The sequence below is a fragment of the Aptenodytes forsteri genome, unplaced genomic scaffold (assembly GCF_000699145.1).
Source record: "Aptenodytes forsteri isolate BGI_AS27 unplaced genomic scaffold, ASM69914v1 Scaffold66, whole genome shotgun sequence".
NCBI lineage: Eukaryota > Metazoa > Chordata > Aves > Sphenisciformes > Spheniscidae > Aptenodytes > Aptenodytes forsteri.
The window spans coordinates 2,568,963-2,584,524 of NW_008795131.1; the positions used below are offsets into that span (position 1 = coordinate 2,568,963).

The window sequence follows — 15,562 nt, forward strand, 5'->3', positions numbered from 1 at the left end:
GTCCAGCTCTGGAGCCTCCGGCATAAGAAAGACATGGACCTGTTGGAGCGGGCCCAGAGGAGGGCCACAAAAATGATCAGGGGGATGGAACACCTCTCCTCTGAAGAAAGGCTGAGAGAGTTGGGGTTATTCAGCCTGGAGAGAAGGCGGCTCCAGGGAGGCCAGGCCTTATTACAGCCTTTCAATACTTAAAAAGGGCTTATAAAAAAAGATGGGGATAAACTTTTTAGTAGGGCCTGTAGCGATAGGACAAGGGGTAATGGTCTTAAACTAAAACAGGTTAGATTTAGACTAGATATAAAGAAGACTTTTTTTTACACTGCGGGTAGTGAAGCACTGGCACAGGTTGCCCAGAGAGGTGGTGGATGCCCCATCCCTGGAAACGTTCAAGGTCAGGTTGGACGGGGCTCTGCGCAACCTGATCTAGTTGAAGATGTCCCTGCCCACGGCAGGGGGGTTGGACTAGATGACCTTTAGAGGTCCCTTCCAACCCAAACTGTTCTATGAAAATGCTCATCTTAAATTTGTGTAGCCTTTGGGTTTGGGGCTTTTGTACTTCTCAACAAGACTAGCTGTGTATAGTCTAGTCAGTGTGGTGGTACATCGGTGGTCAAATCTCTGCAGATGTATGGCTGAACAGCATCTTGCTAAGCTTTAAAGAAAACCTCCTTAAGGACTGAGAATGCAACATAATCTTGGACTCTTGGAATTTGGAGAATGGTTAGTGGAGTAAGATGCTACTGTAGACAGGTTTCTTGCATAGGCAGCTTATGTGTGTTTTTCCAAAAAAGGCATGACTTGACTAAGTGACTTGACAGTCACTTGCCTAAAGTAGTCGAGTTATTACATGGCATCAGCTTTAAGTGAGCTTTAGCTGTGGGTCGTGGCAAGCAGCTTTTGCACTGTGTGCTTGTTTTAGTGAAAGGTGTGATAGTAGCTTTCGGGCACAACTAGTTTTGGTTTTCTAAACTCTTCCTTGCCTCCTGTCTAGGGGGTGTATGGAAGGCACGTGCTGGATGTTTTAACAAAGCTGACCTATGGCAATTGATGATGATACATCAGTATTTATCGAAGTAGCGTGTAACGCACTGGTCTGTGTGATACATGGGGAAGAACAACAACAACAGGCTCAACTCAGCTAGGACAGTCTTGTCTTCGTAAAACAATTACGATGCTTGAATCTTTTTTTTCAGTTCTTTGTAAACTTCTGCAGTAGTCAGATTCAAATTTTCATGTAATTGTAACTTGGAAGGCTTGCTTAAAAGCTAATATTGGTCCAAGTCAAGTGCTTTAGCAGAATAACGTGTCAACTGTTTCCCTCGAGGTTTGTTTTATTTCCTGGGCTCTATTGTAAACTTCAGCCAGGATCCAGATGTGCACTTCAAGTATATTCAAGCTGCGTGCAAGACAGGACAAATTAAAGAAGTGGAAAGAATCTGCAGGGAAAGTAACTGCTATGATCCAGAACGTGTTAAAAACTTCCTCAAGGTAATGTTTGGGTAGCACTGGACTGTCGTGGCCTGTTTGGGGTTCTGATAAAACATGGTGTGTGTCACCGGTGAAATGAGGCAGCTCTGTGAAAATACAGATGAGCCTTAACCTTTGCACTTAAGGATCTATCTGTCCTCTTAAACCAGAGGTATCTTGCATGTTGGCAGTAGCTCCTAACAGAGCCTGAGCCTGGAACAATATCTAAAAAATGGAAAAATCTGTCAGATCAGTTCCTCACTGCTCTTAGTAAGGTTAACCTGGCTTGAACTCTTGAACTGTAATAATAGTAGCAGCTCATCTAGAATTTGTTACATATGTCTGCTATAAAGAGGGAAACAGGTAACTTGAAGGTTGAGAACTACCATAATGCCAAATGAGTTCATAACTTAATGCTTATTTACAGTGTAATCAGCTTCAACTGAGCAACTACAGAAACAACAAATGAATAGTGTCAATTAATTCCATAAATGCTTTCAGAGTTCAAGGTTGATCTATCCCACTCGTCTTACTTGTACATGCTTACTGAAACTTCAGCCAGGTGAACGGCAGTTTTAGCTCTGCTAGGATATGCCAGTCAGTGTATACAAATACACGCTAACTGACTGTTATAGTTAGGATTCAGAGCATCGCGGAAACATTTCTGAAAAGTGGAAAAAGATGATGTGCTCCAAGTTCAGATTCTGCAGCCTGTTGTTAGTGCTGAGCTTATTGACAAATGTAACACCGCTAGAAATATCTGAGAAACAGTGTGGGAGGGGAAAACTTTATCTGGGAACATTTCCTGCCTTCATGTTTGTCAGTTACATAGCATAGTCTTAGATTTTGCTGATCGTATCCGAGGATGGCAAAACTCTTCAAATGAGAATTCTATAAAAATAACCTGGTGTCACTGAGGTGTAAGGTATGTAAATTGATCAAGCCACCTAAGATAAGTTATCAAGCTGTCAAATTCCTGATGAAAGCTATTGTTTTTTGTGCTATTCCGTGTCTGGAATGTGCAGGACATGTACCAGGTAAATCTCCCAGTACAGGCCTCCCTGTGTAAAGTCCTTAAGTGTAATTTATATGTAGGATTATATTCTGGGATGTGCATGTTCAAATAAGTGATCCGAAATACGCATCTGGAATACTGTCTGCCACATAGACTAAGCTTCTGTACTGTAGCCATTGTAATCTTATGCTGAAAGCTGGAATGCTTTTAGATAACTAATCTGATTAGCAATTTAAATAGTACTGCTACTAGCTTGATTCTCACTGTTCTCTAAATCCATAGTTAGAAGGTGTCACAAGACACATGGCACTTGAAGTCAATTCTGTACATAAGTTTTACATTACGGTCCACAACTTAATCTAGTCGTGGTTAAATTCCTTTTGAAATCCCAGAGTGCTAATCCTGTACACCAAACACCAGTCGCAATTAAAAATGCTATCTATAGCTTAGGCTTGTAATAGTTGTACTGTGTTGTAAAACTTCATAGACTCTGCCATGCAAAGGAGCAGGGTTAAACTTCAGAAAGCTTCTTGCTGTAGGCCCTGAAGTGGTGTGAGTACTCCTACTTGCTACATATTGCAAACAATGAGTTGAACAATAAGCTGCCATTATTTGGTTGACTGTTGAATTTTGGCTTTCAAAATTCAGCTGCTTTAACAGTTTAAGTGACTGTCTGCTTAAGCTCAAGAACAAAACCCAATTACTGAAGCCCTTCTCTTTATAGGAAGCTAAACTCACTGACCAGTTGCCACTCATCATTGTATGCGATCGCTTTGACTTTGTCCACGACTTGGTGCTATACTTGTATAGAAATAATCTCCAAAAATATATTGAGATTTATGTACAGAAGGTAAGTTACAACTTGTCACTTTGCTTTCATGAGTCAAACTAACCAATCTTTCTAGTATTATATGCAACTATAGGTGTTATGTTTGTAAGTATTCTGCAAACAGCCTCATACTTGAGATTGACGTTTAAGTACTTATTAGTGGCCTCTGGTAAGTTAGGCCTTACGTGAGTCAGATCTCTTATTTATTCTTCAGTCAAGCTGAGCAGTAACCCCCACTGATGTGCCTCTTGAAGGAGGAAGACTTGGTAGAATAACTTTGGAGTTCTTAGGGTAATTTTAACTTCCAGCATTTTGGGGGGGGGAAGGGGGTGGTGGTGTCTCTTTTATACTTCCTGCAGGGACAAATTGACTTGCTCAGGAGCTTTTCCTATGGAGGCTGAGCATTAGTGAGCCACTGAACTGTGGTGTGAACCCCTGTTGGCTGAAGAATTGACTTTCAAGCTTGTCCAGAACATCAGGAAGCTGGGAGTAAAGGCAGGAAGATGAGCTCAATCTTAACAAGAGCCTTTGTGTGTACTTCTAGGGATAGGTATTGACTGCCTATATTGCATGACAACACACTGACATCTTTAAATGATCCTGTTTAGGTGAATCCAAGCCGTCTGCCTGTTGTTATTGGGGGACTGCTTGATGTGGATTGCTCTGAAGATGTGATAAAGAACCTTATCCTTGTAGTGAGAGGTCAATTTTCGACTGATGAGCTTGTTGCAGAGGTTGAGAAAAGAAACAGGTATTAAACTTCTACAAGTCTCTTAACCATTACCAGTCTGGCAGTGTTATACTGCTCATCCATCAATGCATGTCCTCATTACATAGCTAAAGCCGGTACTTGCATAACAAGAAGCTGCCATTGGGTGAGCAAGCAGTATAAGTCTGCTTTGCTTCTTGGCTGATGTGGGGATCTCCCTTAAGCAGCCTCCAGATAATGAGAGTCTTTGGAATATGACGTTCTTCATAGCGTTGGAAAGTTACAGCATTATAATAATGAACCAGAACACAGGTCAAAATGGAATACTGTAACTCTGGTTTAGTTACTGAGTCTATCCTACACTGAAGCTGACTTCTCTAGTGAAGAAACGCAAGTGGCTACTTGCTTATTCACTCAACCACCCTAATGTGAAAACCGCTTCCTTCTAGGCTGAAACTGCTTCTGCCCTGGCTGGAAGCAAGAATTCACGAGGGTTGTGAGGAGCCTGCAACTCACAATGCACTGGCCAAAATATACATTGATAGCAACAACAACCCAGAAAGATTCCTGCGTGAGAATCCTTATTATGATAGTCGCGTTGTTGGCAAGTACTGTGAGAAGAGGGACCCTCACCTGGCCTGTGTGGCTTATGAGCGTGGACAGTGCTTTAGTTACTGAGTCTATCCTACACTGAAGCTGACTTCTCTAGTGAAGAAACTGTGCAAGTGGCTACTTGCTTATTCACTCAACCTCTCTAATGTGAAAACCGCTTCCTTCTAGGCTGAAACTGCTTCTGCCCTGGCTGGAAGCAAGAATTCACGAGGGTTGTGAGGAGCCTGCAACTCACAATGCACTGGCCAAAATATACATTGATAGCAACAACAACCCAGAAAGATTCCTGCGTGAGAATCCTTATTATGATAGTCGCGTTGTTGGCAAGTACTGTGAGAAGAGGGACCCTCACCTGGCCTGTGTGGCTTATGAGCGTGGACAGTGCGATTTGGAACTTATTAATGTATGTATACCAAGGCAGCTGACTCGTGGGTTAAGTTCTAACCTGAGTATCATGGCATAGGTATTCAGGTTTATGACTGACAAAAGCATTTGTTTCCTAAAAAGTATTAAGCTAGGAACTGCTCGTTCCTAAAAGAATAGGTAGGTAGTTAATCTCCCTCTGCAACTTAATGAGAAATGGGAGACTCTCCTGGACATCGTAGAATGGGAGGCTAATGGAAGTGTCAAAGCCTGAGATTTCTAGTCCGCATCTCAGGCAGGCTTATTTGATGTTGCAATACAATTGGCTCATCTGTTGTAGGCTCAATAGTTGTGACTTCACTCTGAATAAACTTTTGCCTTTCACTAGGTGTGCAATGAGAACTCCCTCTTCAAAAGTCTTTCCCGCTACTTAGTTCGCCGTAAAGACCCTGAACTGTGGGCCAGCGTACTACTGGAAAGCAACCCTTACAGAAGACCGCTAATTGACCAGGTATAACTGACAAAACATTAAAAGCCTTTACTATCCTAACTTGACTTGCTAGTACCTGGCTTAACTGATTTGTCAATGGCTTGACTCTGCCTACAGGTTGTACAGACTGCACTGTCAGAGACGCAGGACCCTGAGGAAGTCTCTGTTACTGTGAAGGCCTTCATGACTGCAGATCTTCCTAATGAGCTTATTGAACTGCTGGAGAAAATAGTTCTTGATAACTCTGTGTTCAGTGAGCACAGGTGTGTAAAGTCAAAACTAAGTCACAGGAAACTTGAAATTATACCTGGTGCAGGTGTTAAATTGCTGTCATGTGGAACAGCAAATAAACTAATACCTTCTCCAGAGGGGAGGGTGAATTTCTTGATGATTACTTGATATGTACTGATATTTTCTTTCTCTGTTTAGGAATCTGCAGAACCTTCTCATTCTTACAGCTATTAAGGCTGATCGCACCCGTGTCATGGAATACATCAATCGCCTGGATAACTATGATGCTCCAGATATAGCCAATATAGCTATTAGCAATGAGCTTTTCGAGGAGGCATTTGCTATCTTCAGGAAATTTGATGTCAACACATCAGCTGTACAGGTATCTTAAAATCTCAGTCTGTAATAACTCCTCGTGACGTGTGCATCCTCACACAAGGACTTTGTTGTTAACTTGTGACTTCACTACTTAACACCAATTAGCAAAGTGACCAAAGCTGCTCAGTGTGTTGTCTTATGTGGCAGAACAAATGTTGTGTGTTGAACTTTGCTAGTAAGTGAAACTTCTTGAGCATAACATTACTCATGCTGTGTGGGTTAAAATAGGGACTACTCTATATAAAACCAACTGTGGATCCATTGAAGAACCAACATAAAACACAGCTCGGTGTCTTGTAAAACTGACCTTTATAGATAGTGGCTGATCATGGTAACCCTTTCTTCAGGTATTAATAGAGCACATTGGAAACCTGGATCGTGCGTATGAATTTGCTGAACGCTGCAATGAGCCTGCTGTATGGAGTCAGCTGGCTAAAGCACAGCTTCAGAAAGGGATGGTAAAGGAAGCAATTGACTCATATATTAAAGCAGATGATCCTTCCTCATACATGGAAGTTGTTCAAGCTGCCAATGCCAGCGGTATGATTAAGTTTTATTTAAATCTTTGATGTTATTCAGCTCTTGTGTGTGGTCTGTTGCTCAAGCTGCGGTTTTGCCAAACCTGTATCTGGATGCAAGTAGAGGATCTGGTCCTTCAAAGACTGCCCTAAATGAGAATGGGAAAAGATACTGTATTCAATTTGCAGATAATCAGTGGTCTTGTAACTATCTTTAGCTGGAGACTTCTGTCACAGCAGTTGCTACTGAGGAGGTCTTTGCATGAAGTTAAATACCAGGATTTATTTAGTTAGGCCCATTGTAAGGTGACTATAACTCTAATGTAGCATGTGGAGTGTGAACGCTAGTCTTGATTGTTGGGGGATAGCTGTAGAAATACTTAGGTCAAACTAAACTGAGCTGGTGGTGTAGCTTAAGCACAAGTGTCCTCGATGGCAGGAAGTAAGCATTCTGAACTGTTTCATAGGAAACTGGGAAGAACTGGTGAAGTATCTCCAGATGGCACGCAAGAAGGCCCGGGAGTCATATGTGGAAACGGAATTAATCTTTGCTCTTGCTAAAACAAATCGACTAGCAGAGCTAGAGGAGTTTATCAATGGACCCAACAATGCACATATCCAGCAAGTGAGTGAGACTGAGTTTCAGTTTTGCTGAATCACAGCAGCAGGCTCCATAGGCCTTGCTAAACCAGAGGGATGTTGGGACTTCTGTCTCTCTGGATATGCAGATAGATTGTGGACTTTAAAGGCATTTAAATGGCTGGAATGCTACACACTTTATGTAAGCACTTGACTGAAAAGCTGCAAGAATAACCTGGTTATGCTCTCCTGTAGGTTGGTGATCGCTGTTATGATGAAAAGATGTATGAAGCAGCTAAGCTGTTGTATAACAATGTGTCCAACTTCGGCCGTTTAGCCTCCACTTTAGTTCACCTAGGTGAATACCAGGCAGCCGTGGATGGTGCTCGGAAAGCAAACAGTACTCGCACATGGAAAGAGGTAAACTTGCTGATTGAATAAGTTAAGGGACTTCAAAGCTGTATCCTTTTCAGAAGCTTTGTTTATAAGCAATAATGCAATTGTCAATTCCAGGTCTGCTTCGCTTGTGTTGATGGAAAAGAGTTCCGCCTGGCCCAGATGTGTGGACTCCATATTGTAGTGCATGCAGATGAGTTGGAAGAGCTAATTAACTATTACCAGGTAATTAAGCTGACTCCTGTTATAAAGTTAAAGTCTAAATTCTTTCACGGTAACTCTGTCCAAAGCTGGAAATTCAGTCAGGTTGGTTCCTAATGTGAAACATCTAACTGTGTATCTCTTAGGACCGTGGCTACTTTGAAGAGCTGATAACTATGTTGGAAGCAGCACTTGGACTTGAGCGAGCACACATGGGGATGTTTACAGAGCTAGCAATTCTCTACTCCAAATTCAAGCCACAGAAGATGAGGGAGCACTTGGAGCTGTTCTGGTCCAGAGTCAACATCCCCAAGGTCTGAGGCCTTAAATTTAACTTAAAATGCATCTGTTGGGATTGTCTGTACCCTAGCTTTTGCAATAGCAGCTCTTGAGGTTATTAGTAGCACTAAAACCTGAGCGCTGATGGACACTGATAGCAATATATGTTAACTGGAATTTCTAATATGCCTTTTGCTTAGGTTCTGAGAGCTGCAGAACAAGCCCATCTCTGGGCTGAACTGGTGTTCTTGTATGATAAGTATGAAGAATATGATAATGCCATAATCACAATGATGAATCACCCAACAGACGCTTGGAAGGAAGGCCAGTTCAAAGATATCATCACTAAGGTATTGCTTTTCTAGTGAAAGGAGGTAAATTTCTTGCTATGTGCACTTCGGATCTCTTCCTTCACTAGTAGCCTGCTTAAAATTCAAAGTTCTTGATGTTGCCGCATAATTTCCAAGCAAGTCAATTACAGTAACTAAAGAGATTTCTAGAGACAAGAATGAGTCTTGGATGGGTGGCTCAGTTGTGGTGAATATCTAAGGTTATATCTGTCCTCTTGGATTCCTCTACAATCAAGCTTCTAGTCTGAATGTGCATCCTTACTCATCTCTAGGTGGCCAATGTGGAGCTGTATTACAAAGCAGTTCAATTCTATTTGGAATTTAAACCTCTGTTGCTCAATGATCTGCTGATGGTGTTGTCCCCTCGGCTTGACCACACTCGTGCTGTGACCTTCTTCACAAAGGTAATTTTCCTACTATCCAGATCAAAGAAAAAGTTGCAATTGGAAAAGCATTAGCTGTAGTAGCATTTTAAAATGCTTAGCTACTTCACTGCCTCACAGGGAAGATGCTAAGAGACCTCTACAAAAAGTTATCTTGACTTAAATTTATCTACCTGATTCCTTGAAGGTTAAACAGCTACCACTGGTTAAGCCTTACTTGCGCTCTGTTCAAAATCACAACAACAAATCAGTGAATGAGTCCCTGAACAACCTCTTCATTATTGAAGAAGACTACCAGGTACGTCTTGCCTTGAAATGGTAATATCCAGAACAGGTATTGACTTGCATGTTGTATATGCTTCATAATAGAAGCAGCTATTCCTGAACTTCAAAGTTCTATCCAAGCTGGCTTCTGTGTCAGTTTTAACCTAATATTCTAGGTGTGCGTTTAATGTCTAGAAACACAGGTTTCTGTCTCATTTTCAGTAGCTTTTACCTGCTTGCTGTTAACTTGCCTTCCTTAAGTATACGTTCTTTGCCACTTCAAACTGAACTGGTGGTGACTAGCCAAGGATTAAGCGGAGAACTGTTAGTGGCTTTCTGGGAGCTTTTTGGGTCATCCCTTCTGGGGATAATCTGGCTACTTTGTTATGAGTGTAATAGATCAGCCTTTATTTAAGGCAAACAGTGGGTGCTAAGGAAAGAACTCGCAGAAAGGGCAAACGGTTATGATGTCTAGCTGTTCTACTGTTTTCAGAGAACAGCTGTCTGGTATTCAGAGGCTCTTAACCTCAGCAATCACTGCTGAAAAATACTAACTGGAATACCCTAAACTACATGTGTGTCAAACACCAGCTTCTCAAAAAAAAAAACAAAAAACAAACACCTCTGCAGGTCTGGCTTTGTGGATCTCTGTGGATGCAGTTGTACATTTGAGGTGTGACCCCAAAAAAACCCTCTCTGCAGGTCTGGCTTTGTGGATCTTTGTGGATGCAGTTGTACATTTGAGGTGTGAATAACTTCTTTCTACTTAACTCAGGCTCTTAGGACTTCTATAGATGCTTATGACAACTTTGACAACATTTCTCTTGCTCAACGTTTGGAGAAACATGAACTAATAGAGTTCCGAAGAATTGCTGCGTATCTCTTCAAAGGAAACAATCGCTGGAAACAGAGTGTAGAACTCTGTAAGAAAGACAGACTGTATAAGGTAAGACTGCTACACGGGTCTGGTTTAGCATACTTGGCTTGTTTGGAGACCTGTGACTTTCTAGTAAAGCTGCATCTTTTTGAATGCCGCTAGGTGGTGCCTGTCGCTAATCCGGTAAATCTTGCTTGGGAGTGGCAGTAGATGGACAGATTTCTTGGGGGCATTCTATGACTTGTTTCCTCTCTGCTAATGTCAGTAATAGATTGCAGCTTAGTTAAAGACCACATCTGTGTCAGTGATTGTACTAATGGCACCTGAGGCTAAACAGACTCTCTCCTGTTGTAGGATGCAATGCAGTATGCTTCAGAATCCAAAGATACTGAGTTGGCAGAAGAGTTGTTGCAGTGGTTCTTGCAGGAGAACAAGAGAGAATGCTTTGGTGCTTGTCTCTTCACCTGCTACGACCTCCTGAGGCCGGATGTTGTCTTGGAAACAGCGTGGAGGCACAACATCATGGACTTTGCCATGCCATACTTTATTCAGGTCATGAAGGAATACTTGACCAAGGTAAGAGCAGGTGCTTCTCCAACACTGAAAGCTTGTTAGTCACTGTGGTGTATGCCTTGAGACTGTCTGCTTGCTACTAACATTGATATGGGCTTTGTCAAATGTCTGTCTGTCCATGTCCACACTTATTTTTCAGTCCATCTGGGGAGAGACTTCGCCCTCTAAGAGACTGAAACACTTGCAGACTCCACCCTATATACCACTTACAGAACCTACATCAGTAGTATTTGCCTGACCATGGGCAGTGTCTTAAAGTAGTTCCAGGACTCAGGCTTTTCATATGCCATGTCAGTCAGGAATCCCAGCTGGGATCAAGCTCTAACTAAATTCTAGACTGTATACTAAAAAAGCTTTATAGCTAGATCTTGAGTTAACTTGGTCTGCTGTGCATTTAACCTAAAATGTGGCTCTGATACTTAATGGCACTAATTATGATTCAGCTTTTGTTTGAAGTGACTTAGGATGGGGAAAGTACTTGGTAAAGCTCTGACAGACTTGAACCAGATTTGAGTTAAATACTGTCACTAGCAAGATTTGCCCAGCTGAAGCTTTTAGAGTATCTTCCAGTGAAATGGTGTAAATTCCTTAATCATTAAGACTCTTTCTGTGAGAAGTAAAAGCTTAACTCAAGCTTGAGTCCATGAAGACTAGAGTGCCTGTTTGTCTAGAAGATTTGCCTGGCTGTTACTTCTAAAGGCAGGACTACTCTGTAGTCCTATAGCAATCTGCTATCCTTAAATGCTGTATTTTGGGGGAGGTGGGGAGCTATGTAAGAAATAGCATTGCTTGTCGGATATGCCTGATGTACCAAGCTAATACTAGGCCTCTCTTGAGAGTAGTAGTCTTGGAGTAGGATACGTAAAGATTAAGATTTCATGATCTGCTAAAGGATTAGGATATAACTGCAGTGTAGCTAACGAAATCAATGCAGTAAGATCTAGCAACAAGCAGAGCTGCCTTTCTAAAGCAGATACTTCTGGTGTATCTTTGTTTTTACTCACCTGTACCTTAATTATTTCTTCCCTGACGCTTTTGTTTCTACCTTTTATATGCTAAATATGGAATTTGATTTTTCTAAGCTGCACCTTCTGAATTCCTTTGCAGGTTGATGCAATAAAGGAAAAGGTGAAAGTTGATTCTTGTTTTCCATCTTTAAGTCTGGAGGACTAAGTCTAAGGATTCTGCATGAGTTTTTTTCTTTCCTACGTTTACTACACTGCTGCTACTGCTTTTCCCCCAAACAAAATATCACTAAAGCATATGCAAATTGTTTACAAGTAGCTAGTGCTGTAGGACAAAAGTAGATTCATTTGCTACTAATAAGCTAATAGATCCTCAGGAAGGGCATACAGGTGATCAGTTGGATCACAGTCAACCTGGTATTGAAAGGATACACAAGTGCTACTATTTGATGGCCAATCTGACTGGAAGAACCTCCTACAATAAGAAATAATTAAGTCTTGGACCACTGTCTCCGAACCATAAAACAATATGGCATTTGCTAGTTTAAGGACTGTGATCCAGTTTCTGATCTCTTGACCGTTAACTAATGCGTGCTGACAGTAGGCAGAGTAGATACTAGCTGCTTCAGAAGAGACTCTTCCTCATTCAGGTGTCCGGTTCTTATGGTGCTAGTCTAATCCACTTGGTGCTCTAGTTCACATAGCAACTTAAAACTTCAGCTATTAGACAAAGTCTGTGGTTCTCTTCCCTGTAGTAAAATTCTTGTAGTTGTGCAAAAAAGACTGCCTTCCAAGCTCTTCAGCTTCATTAAACTTCTCTTGCTACCTCCATTAAAAAAAAAGGTAATGCTTATTGCTCTTCTGAGGCTACTCTGAGGCTTGCCTTTTGCTATGCAATTTTGCCCTTCCGAAGGGCAATCTCTGAGGTTTCTGTCCATCTGCTTCTGTACAAATACCGCTCCAATTCTCCTTTAAACCAGAGGTCAGCCCTAGTGTGTTTTCCATTAACGTGGTTGAGCAAAGGGCGAACAAACTGACAAATGGCTTGAAGATGGACTAAATGCAAACTGCTTCTTGGTGACAAGATGTCTATAATTACACCACTGGAACTCAAGGCTAACCTGACTAAAATGTGTAGTGTAAGGTCCTTCAGCAGCTAGTAAGTGAGGCAGTAAGAAAGCGTGTGTGTGAAAAAAGGTAATTGAACTTCAGTGTTTGCATAAACTACGCATGTGTAGCAATCATTGCAATTACATCCCACTATTCCTTAAGCTACAAGGCATTGCTGTGGGCTGCGTGTGGTTTTTTGGGGGGAGCCTGTATGGCAGTCATCTTCAGACCTCACTCTTGCTTCAGTACTTTTGCCTCTTTTTCATGCACACATAACACAATAACATTGAATGCATGTTACTTTTCCTCTGCAGCTTATTGCAGTCCCTGTGGAAAAGCCTTTAAAACAATCTTGCTACAAGTGTGTAGGGTACTGAACCTGGTGATGCTCAAGCAAGTGGTGTAAGAACCATCCTGCAGGCTGGTTTCAAACTTGTGCTTGTTATTGTAAATATTTGTTTAGCTCTGAGGGGAGGCATCAAAACTGGGTCAAAAATGCCTGGGCTGGACGCTTTCCAAGTGTGCGTAAGCCAAATGCCTCTGCTTAGTAGCAAACTCTGCACATTCTCCTTGGATTTGCATCTCTAAACTTGTGCTTCTTGTGTTCAGTGTGTTGCTATTTGAGTTAAAAACAGTGCAGTTCTCAGCACAGTGTCTGGAAATGAGTCTTGAAGCATTGGCATACACTCCTGTGCACTTTGACAGCAGCAAGCCAGATACTGGTGTGAGGCAACAAAAAGGCTTGCCATGAAAGCCCAGTCAATGAATGAACTCATAGAGCTCAGGACTTATGCCACTTCCTGGATTTATGCCTCTAACTGAGGTTACAAATTAACAGGTTTATGGAACGTGTTGTAATTCGCAACTAAACGGAAGAAAGCTGTTAGAGCTGCCTGTAAATATTTGCTAATCTAGCACAGTTAAGCTGAAAACTGTTCAACTCATGGATGTTGGTGTAACTGAATAAGTAGTGCTGACCCTGTGTAAGTACAGGAAACCTGTCTTCAAACTCCTTTATTAAGGACACAAATGAAACAAAAGACTAATCTGGTTTGAGAGTTGTCTTACTGTCTTAGAGACAATCATGCCAATTACTTTTTGACTTTATTCTAAATCTTATCTCCCAGGTAAAATATCAGTATCTAATTTTTGTGGTTTTAGTTTCAGGGCCTGCCTTAGACTGTAGTAACGCTGAGTTTCCTTGGATCTGTTTTAGTAACAAGCAATATTTCACTACAGAACAAGTTTCTTCTCTTGCCTTTCTGTAGGGGTGATCTAACGGCACAATTGCACTTGCTGTGCAGCAGAGTGAAGCTGGCTAGTCTTGTCTTGTGACTGTGTATTAAGCTTGAACAAGTTGAGTATTTGTGGGTTTAGGCTGACTGCCACACAGTTCTAGAGTGGAAAAAAGCAAGTCTTATACACATGCATTCTCTGCATTTGAACTTAAATTGCATGAGTGAATGGGTTTGGAAAGTGAAATCCTGAGGCTCAAGTGACATGTCGGATGCTATTGCAGTCTGCTGTATACAAACACCAACTTCAGATTACTTTGCCTCAATGTTACATTCAGGGAAACTTCTCCAGGTCTGGGCATTATCTTAGTAATTGCTCCAACACCAAAGGTCTCCAACTGACATTGTGCTAAAGTCTGAGTTTGTGTCCTAAGGCTGTTGGTTTTGAAGTAGTTGGAGCAACACTGACTGAGCTTACTGATGTCAAAGTAGCTCTAGTCCAGTATGGGACCTTTCATACAAAGCTTCAGCCTGGAGTGAGCTTTCAAAGAAGTTCCACAAATCCCTCAATTAGGGTTTTTTTCAGGAAACGGACAATCTTGACTGCACCAGTACCAACATTGCTACTTGAATTGATCTTAACTTATAAATGGTCTCCTTTTCTTGATGGGTGTTAACATACCACTAAGGCTTTTCCACTTCTCTGCCATGAATAAGTACGTCTTTTTAGAGGAGTTTTTTTAATTGTTGGTCTCAATTCCAGGTGGATAAACTGGATGCATCAGAGTCTTTGAGAAAGGAAGAGGAGCAAGCTACAGAGACACAACCTATTGTTTATGGTAATGCTTTAGTTTGTGTTGACAGTAACACATTTAGCTTTTACAACAACGCTTCTCTAGTCATGTTTTTTCCCATGGAAGTCCTTGGAAATGGGAACGTTCTTCATGTGAAATCAAGTCTTAAAGGAATGTGTTCCAAAATACTAGATAAAGTAGTAGGAGGAGCTGTACTATTCTGGACCTCCAGCAAGTGCATTATTTGGATCCTGCTCAACACACTTTACTTCTACCTTGGGTATTTCCTTTGTATCCAGGTTATTCTACTAATTCTAGTAAGAGTTACAAATATGAATTCCATCCAGTGATAAAGGAGCCTCCAGTGTATAGCTGACACCTCTAGTCACCACACCCTGAAGCAGTACGATAATTGTGGAATACTAGCCGTAAAGCCACTGGGTGTGATGTTTCAAGACCTAGCTCTGAGTACTAATGTGACAAGTAATCCGATCTACACTGTCTCCAAAGCAAAAATTCTTGTAACGGTTGTCTTTATGCACGCTTAATATTCTTAGTATGTCTGAGTTGCTATTATAAGGCTGAACTAGTCTGGAAACTGTGTCCTGGCCTAACATGCTATTATAACTGCAAACTATTGGGCTGTTGTCTTAAATTGTATCATAAGTAGCTGAAAGTCAGACACTTATCAAAGCTATAATTCTCCAGAAGGAACTATTATATTGTAGTGAACGTGGCTTATGAGCATGTTTGTTTTAGAAGGTGTTTCTGTACTTTAGGACTGCAGGGGTCAAGCCTTTGCATCAGGCTCGCCGTAGCACAGGACTCTGGCCTTAACTGAAGCAGAGTTACTAACGCAATTGGGGCAGGAAATGCTATTCAAAAGCCTAGCCCAGGACTGGCCTTACCGGAAGCAGTTACGAACGCAATTGGGGCAGGAAATG

At 41.6% G+C, this 15,562-nt stretch overlaps 1 protein-coding gene across 2 annotated transcripts in view; it reads left to right on the forward strand.

Moving 5' to 3' along the window:
- CLTC (clathrin heavy chain) overlaps nt 1-15,562 on the forward strand; it is a 26,573-nt gene that overhangs the window by 9,211 nt on the left and 1,800 nt on the right. Inside the window, exons 13-31 of one of the 2 annotated variants that reach the window (XM_019471812.1) lie at nt 1,325-1,488; nt 3,207-3,332; nt 3,920-4,062; nt 4,801-5,035; nt 5,384-5,506; nt 5,603-5,748; nt 5,915-6,098; nt 6,442-6,634; nt 7,080-7,237; nt 7,447-7,611; nt 7,705-7,812; nt 7,935-8,102; nt 8,268-8,417; nt 8,690-8,821; nt 8,988-9,098; nt 9,840-10,010; nt 10,296-10,517; nt 11,622-11,642; nt 14,588-14,663. In XM_019471812.1, coding sequence (XP_019327357.1) covers nt 1,325-1,488; nt 3,207-3,332; nt 3,920-4,062; nt 4,801-5,035; nt 5,384-5,506; nt 5,603-5,748; nt 5,915-6,098; nt 6,442-6,634; nt 7,080-7,237; nt 7,447-7,611; nt 7,705-7,812; nt 7,935-8,102; nt 8,268-8,417; nt 8,690-8,821; nt 8,988-9,098; nt 9,840-10,010; nt 10,296-10,517; nt 11,622-11,642; nt 14,588-14,663 — 2,796 coding nt within the window. The remainder of the gene's footprint in view (nt 1-1,324; nt 1,489-3,206; nt 3,333-3,919; nt 4,063-4,800; nt 5,036-5,383; nt 5,507-5,602; nt 5,749-5,914; nt 6,099-6,441; nt 6,635-7,079; nt 7,238-7,446; nt 7,612-7,704; nt 7,813-7,934; nt 8,103-8,267; nt 8,418-8,689; nt 8,822-8,987; nt 9,099-9,839; nt 10,011-10,295; nt 10,518-11,621; nt 11,643-14,587; nt 14,664-15,562) is intronic. The other variant, XM_009278211.2, reaches the window with a different exon arrangement.